The sequence below is a fragment of the Parasteatoda tepidariorum genome, chromosome 4 (assembly GCF_043381705.1).
Source record: "Parasteatoda tepidariorum isolate YZ-2023 chromosome 4, CAS_Ptep_4.0, whole genome shotgun sequence".
In the NCBI taxonomy this organism is placed as follows: Eukaryota; Metazoa; Arthropoda; class Arachnida; order Araneae; family Theridiidae; genus Parasteatoda; species Parasteatoda tepidariorum.
In genome coordinates this window covers 32815301-32822809 of record NC_092207.1, presented here as the reverse complement: position 1 = coordinate 32822809, position 7509 = coordinate 32815301, and the positions used below count along the sequence as shown (strand labels likewise).

Below are 7509 nucleotides of genomic sequence, written 5' to 3'. Positions count from 1 at the left end.
TCTATTTTTCACTTTAAAGGAAGCAGTTAATTTTTTATACCAGTCTTGTGCCAATCCAAATGAATTTCTTATGTTACCTTTTTTTATATGGTCTCGTGTATTTTTTTTTCTATTATTACAGTGTTCAACAATATGTGTTGTCTTATGATGAGCAAAATAATTTATGATTGTAATATCTCCCCCCCTTTTTTTTTCTTCTTAATTTCTATTTTAAATTTATTGTATTACCTTTCTTTGTCACCTGGATAGGATTTTCCTCTTGGCGACGAATATATATTCTTTGTATTTATGTGTTTGTTTTTGTTCCCAATAAAGTTTGTTTTCAGATTTGAAAAAAAAAATATCTTTACTCAAATGAAAAATAGTAATAATTTTTTTAAGTGTCACGTCCTATGTTCTAGATCAGGGGTTTCCAACTTACATGAGGCCGGGGGCCACAACTAAAAACACAAATCAAATAGCGGACCGCAACTTTATCAAAATTTTATCTAGGACTCTTATGTTTGAAGGAACATTAAATATTACTGTCAGATTTTTACCAAGTTGTAGAATACAAAAGTATTGAATTACAATTTAAAATAAAAAGTAGATTTATATAAATATTTAATTGCATATTAAAATATTCGGGCTACAATAACTTTTAATGTGCACCCATGTATTAAACAATTAATGTGCAACAGATATAAAGCTTTAAAAAGTTTGGTATTAAAACTTACCTAGTAGCACACAAAATGTTCATTGACAAAATTGAGGTTTGTCTGCTGCAACTACCAGAGAATAGATATTTACATTTAAAATTTACAAATGTGTGTGTAAATATTTTAGGCCAAAATGAGTGGTTTCAAAAGGAGAAAATTTATAATACACACATGCTAAATTATATTCACAAAATAAAAAAAAAATGAAATAAAAAAGAGCAACATTGTATTTGAATAAATGTTTTTTTGGATGCAAAACCTGAGAAATAATTTTTTTTTTTGCACCATTGGTATGATAAATTTTACAGAAACGAAGAAATTAGATTTTTATTAACGAGAAAAGTATTTAAAACCCATATAGATTTTCTTACGAAAATTGTCCGCAAAAAAATGACAACTAATATAATTTAGTTCGCGGGCCACAAAAAAAGGCTTCGCGGGCCGCCAGTTGGAAACCACTGTTCTAGATATAAGAAAAATTATTTTCTCTTTCGAGCTTGTGGTTTTTGAGAGCTTTATTTATTTTTTCATTTTAGTTTTGTACTACTGAGGTTAAAATTTCGGTGGTTAAATGTTCTCTGGCTTCGATGGTCTGGTTTAGTTATGCTGAACTCTGAATTTACAAGCACAAAATCATCTAGGATCAGGTTATTGTAACATGTATTACCCACATGGAGTTGAAATTTTAGCCTTTAAGCAAAGCAGAAAGTGGTCGAAATTTCCATTGCAAGGTTTGACTCTTAAAGACACAAAGAGGATTGAAAAGCGATAGCAGTTTTTTTTGCACTTAAATATCAAATTATTTTACATGTTTGAAATAACTCACAACTAGAATGATACAATAAGTTGATTTTGAAAAATAACTTTTCTATGGTTCAGTTGGCAATAAGTAACAAAAAAGAAATATTTGTGATTTAGTTGATATAGTCACAGTTAATTTTCCATCAAGTCTATCTTAAAATGTGTTGTTTGAATTTCCTAGAAAATTTTTAAATGAAGCAGATTAAAAGTCTGCAGTTCAAATTAACTGTTGACTTTCATCCTTCTTTTAAAATTTATTTTGAAAATCTTTCCACACATCTTAAGGTAAACTTCATATAACATGAAGTAGCATCTAGAAAATTAACGGAGACTATATTAGCTTTATTATACATTACACTCAATATTGTATATTTTATTTCTTACTTTTTCATGCAGAACCACAAGAAAGCTCTTATAGTTTTTTTTTTTTAAATTACTTAATTTCATACTTTCTTGCCTATGGATTAAGTCATTTTTAAAAAGAATCTACTCTTTTTATTCTAATATTTTTTACCTTTGTAAATCACCGACAGCAAATTTTGATTTGAGGTCACATATATTTGTAATGCATGTATCTGGAGAATAAACACATATTCAAATCTGCTCATTTACTTTGTTATTAACAGAGTAAATCGATAAAAACATAAATTAACAATAAGATTAAAGTCAGGGTGCGTAGTCAAGTCATTCAACCAAAAATAAGCACTTTTCAAGCACTCAAAAAATATTTGTAAGCATTTAAAAAAAAATTAATTAGGCCGGGTTGGAAAGCTTTTGATAATTGACTGTTTTATCTTGTTTTAACCGTCATGTCAAAAAAAAAAGAAACTTTTGGCATTGTTTTTGACAATTGTCAAAAATCATGAAATTTTGACTCGTCTCCGTAGCGTATGAAAACTAATGGCGTTTTCATACGCCACGGACTGACAATACCTAATATAATAAATAGATTGGGGTTGAATTAATTGTGAAAACGTTGAATAGAACAATGTGAACTGTGTCTTTGTGCATAATTCGAAGCGAAAATCAACATAGTAAAGGAAAAATCTCATTTCGAAAAAGGGAAAATTAAGCACCTTTTAAAAACACCTAATGAAAAATGCACCTTTAAGGGCTTTTAAAAAACGAAAATAAGCACTTTTTAAAAACGCTACGCACCCTGAAAATATTAAGCTATGATACAAAAAAGATGATTATATAACTTTTCTGAGATTCAGTGTAAACTTAATGGAGTATAAGTTGGAGTCTAACTCTGATGAAAAGACCAGCATCGGAGCCTTGCATTTCAACTACCGACTCCACAGCTCTGTTCAATAATAGTGAATTGCAACAAAAATAATCTATAATAAGAGAGTAATTAAAGTCTCAACTAAATAAGAATCTTGATATCCATAATGAAAGAGATAGGCCAGGTATAATGTCGCTGGTCCGTGCGGAAAAGTGTTATGTGGCAGATAAGATATCCCAATTATTTTTGTGCAATATGTGGGTGGCTTTAAGTTCAGAGTGCAAAAAATTTGAAGAACAAATGATAAATTTTGATATTTCGTCTCCCAGTTTATTTTAGAGAATTGAGATGTATAAAGTATGGAAGTCTTTGTTTAAATCTTATAGTTGTGTTAAGATTTAAAAATGCTAAAAAACTAGAGTGTTATACTCAGCCACGATGAATTTAGAAGCAACAGTCTATCGGCAATAACAAGGTTGCCACTCAAATCAGGAAAATATTTTCAGGTGTTTTCCCTGCACATGTTATGCACAATATATTAAGAGGAAACGCACATTCGACCTGCTCTTGTGTGAGCTATATTAGGCTAACTATACTAGCTTTAATTGTTCGAAAAATGTAAAGAAATAAGAAACAGCTCAAATATTATCTTTAAATATCCCCCAAATTGTGCTTTGAGAGATTGCCATATTTTAAATGTTGTTGTTGTTGTTAATTTGCGTCGCACTAGAGCTGCACAATGGGCTAGTGGCGACGGTCTGGGAAACATCCCGGAGGATGATCCTCTGCGGAGGGGATGGCACCCTCGCTTCGGTAGCCCGACGACCTGCGCGCGAAGTCGAGCACTTTACGGTAGCACAGTTTAACGAGGACCAATACCGCACACCCTCGGTCCCTACGCAGACTGATCCAAGTGGTCACCCACCCGCACACTAACCGTAGCCAGTGATGCTTGACTTCGGTGATCTGCTGGGAACCGTGTATTAACGATCAGTCCACTGCGGGACGCCATACTTTGAAAGATGACAATAAGAAATAAAATGTCCAATTTGTAAGGAAAAATTCAAATTTTTCTGTTATTTTTGGATGATTTTTAAATTTCCTGTATTTTCTATGTTTTTCTTGTTTAGTAGCAACCCTGAATAAAAAATCGTAAATATTGAAACATACTACAAATGCTAAACAAGTTTTTTTATTTGTTTATTATAAAAAAGTTTCATAAGTAAATTACATTCTAAAAAATAAGTTTATGAAGAATACTCAGTAAGATCCACAAAACTATTAACATCTTAGATAACATTGAAAAAATAAATCATTGACAATTAAAAAAAAGCACATATCTTTTAAAAGTATAATAAGAGTTAAAAAAGTCATTCATTTATAGTAGGAAAATTCATTTGTTGGTCTGTTCAGTATTTGTCTAAAGTTTGATATCTCATAAATTGTATTTGGACGTAGCTGGGCATAACTGTAGATTGGAAATGGGCTATACATTTAAAGGTTGAATTTATAGCCCATTAGAATTATGGAGGCACGTTTGAAGGTTGGTGTGGCTGTTCTGGTGGCTTATATATATTCTTTTCTAAAACAGAGGGAAAAAAAGTGATTTCAGGATTTGGAACATTTTAACGCCATATCATAAACATACAAGTTTTATTAAAAAACTATGATTCAATTATTATTAGTAGTAGCACAAATGCAACCTTGCGCTAATAGAGTAAAAGTTGATCTTATTCGATCACACATTACTTTCAGTTTTAATTCTCTGATGTACATTATTTGACTAAGCTTAGCAACTCCTAGGACCTCTAAATCATACAAAATTTAAATGTATCATCTAAACTTTGTAAAAGCTAATATTTTATTAAATAATTGAACTTCTCATAATCAAGTAGATTTTATGCAGAAAAACGGTATCACCAAAATCATAAAAATTACTGAGTATTGAGTATAGTTAAGTGCGGCGAGCTCTCTGCTTATCGCTTATAGCTCTGCGTTTATAAAAATTACTGTTATTTATTTATTTTTTACATTTTAACAGGGTAGCCATTCTCTAAACAAAACCAACATTTTAAATTCCTAATTAGAAAAGTTCAGCAAATGATTTCATTCATGATTTTAACTACCATAATTTTAATTGTAATTAAAAATATATATTAATGTTTGTATTAGGAATCCATATCTAAATGAATAAGAAAGAAATAATTAAATTTAAAATTTTTTTTAATTATTTCATGCATACAATTTTCACATAAAATACAGTTTCAGAGAGATGGTTTTCAAAAAAATTTACCACTCAAATGTTATAAGATTTTAAGAAAAACAAAATTATTACTTTGAATTATGTATAAAAGTAAAATGGAATCATTTATCAAAATGTAATTGAAAACAAGAAAAATAAATAAAAGTGTCACAGGATAAGTACTAAAATATATGTCTGGGAACATCACAATGTAACAGTTAGGAGATAATTGCAGGCTTGAATACAATATCATAATACAATATGAATACAATATCATAACTCATTGAAATAAATTTGAAAAACGAAACGTAAATTGCTGATCTCAAAATATTTCAGAGTCAAAGGTAAATGATAAATTTCTCTGAGAATTCTAGGCTTTTCACAATCTCAGAGTGAGTGGCCACTCTGTTTAGTTAAGTACATATCTCTAACTCTAAGATATTGTTAGCATTTCTTTGGGTCACTCTGTCTTGAGATTTCCATTGTGTCTTTAAATTGGGCCTCGTTCAATTCTAAATTGTCTTTCTTCTAAAATTTAGATATTTTTTTAAATTTATTATAAAAGCTTTTTTTCCCCTTTAATCATCCTAAGTATTTCAACTAGCTTAATTGTTTAATTTACTTAATTATTGTAGTTAATTTTATTTTGTTATTTTCCAAATTAATCGTAAACGAATCCGTGAACTAGGAATTTCTATATCAAATTTTCGTAGGATATTAAGAAGACATAAATCTTTCACGTTGGAGGTAAGCAAATGTTTTTATTATATCAATTTTGGTTATGGAAAACATGAAATGTTTGCGCAGTTTTTTTTTTTATATGCATTGTGATTTTTTTTTTTGTTTATTTATTTAAATGGCGGGCCACTATTTAATTCTTGATTTGGTCTGTTCTGGATGAAATTGAGATAACAAATGTAATTTAATTTTAATTTTATTTTACTGCTAATAAACAGAAACAACATATGATTTTGTTTAATAGAGTATTGAAATCAAATGATCATTAACTAAACAAATGTTGAAACATGAGAAAAAAAATTTTCAAACCTCCTGTATGACCAAATTTTTCATGTTTCCCCTAAATATGAAATATATTTAATTTGTAATATTATATTTCGTACACAAAATTAATTTATTTAGTTAGCTTATGATTTTATTGCTTATTGATCATATTTGTTTATATTTTTAACTCCTTGATTTTTGTTGTTATTATGTGTTTAAAGTTAATAAGGCTTCTCAGTTTTTTAATTAATAAGGCTTTTAAATTTTCAAATCAAAGTTGAAACAATTTTTTAAAATTGTAAATCGAAACTATGTATAAATTTTGATAGCTTTGTTTTTATTTTAAACGCGTGCATTTAATTTAATAAAATAAAAATAAATTTAAAAAATGAAAAAAATATAAATAAATGACTGAAAAAAATAAAAAACTTCGTTGTCATATCATCTTTTGAACAATTTGAGTATTAATAAATTATATAAAAATAAGTAAATTTTTAGTGTAAAAGGTATAAATTTCTTTTTTATTTGTTTAAAAGGTAATTATGCTCCATCATTCGATCATGAGACTATTTAATATCTGTTCCTAAGGATCAGAATTCTTTTTTATTTTACTTTAATATTGTAAAAATGATATATTTAATACTTTCATGTGATATGCTGCTGTTTTAAATACCTAAAAGATGACTGAAATTGTCAATTCAAAAAACAACTAAAACTTTTGAACATGAATTTAAATAACTCCATATGTTTTGTTTTGCCATCTCATTTTATATTATCGCAGTATTTAGAGCAGACAGTTGCTTGTGGGTGAGGATGATAAAAGTAAAAGAAGCATGCAAAAAAAATTTTAATTTCAGTTAATGCCCTTATTATATTTTTAAGCCTCTCGCAAAAATGTAGTTAAAAAATAATTGTCTCAAGCAAATTAATATTAAGTAAGAACGAAACAAAAATGATATCAAAATATGCTGAATCACTAATGAGATAGGTGGGATGACAGACATCGGAACCAATTTGATTGAATAGTAAAACTAGAAGGTGTTTCTAAAATCCAGAAATCAATAAATTTTTTTTGTCACAAAATTTATCAGGGGCTATTCCTTAGATTTCAACATGGGTTATGTTTTCTCTTTGATTAAATATTAAACATTAACAAATATTTGTCTTTTGAAACCTTTCATTCGATAATAAAAATAATTATTATATAATTGTAATTCTAAATAAAGCTTCAGTGTGTTCCATTGATATATTAAATTTCTTCCATCGGCGGAGGCCCGACATTACGATTAAAGTTTATTAAGGTAATTACGAATATTATAACCTAAAAACAGACTATTTTTAAAATATTTAATTCGAGGAATGTAGATTTTTCATCGTTTTATCATTTTCAATCTTAAATAAGGTTTTATATCCGACAGTTAAATTTGCAGTCCTTGTGTTATATCTAGTCTAGTTTTGAATTTATTTTTGGTGCATATACATATAAGCTGAAAATGAATAAGATAAGCCGAATTATGGTTTACTTCTAAATGAACTGA

General features: G+C 28.3%; 1 protein-coding gene across 1 annotated transcript in view; it reads right to left on the bottom strand.

The window, feature by feature from the left end:
* Positions 1–3903: 3903 nt before the first annotated feature.
* Positions 3904–7509, bottom strand: part of LOC107449205 (uncharacterized) — a gene marked incomplete at its 5' end in the record, with an annotated part of 34636 nt that continues 31030 nt past the window's right edge. The window contains 1 exon segment of the mRNA XM_043056149.2: positions 3904–4309. Coding sequence (XP_042912083.1) covers positions 4251–4309 — 59 coding nt within the window. The 3' untranslated portion in view covers positions 3904–4250.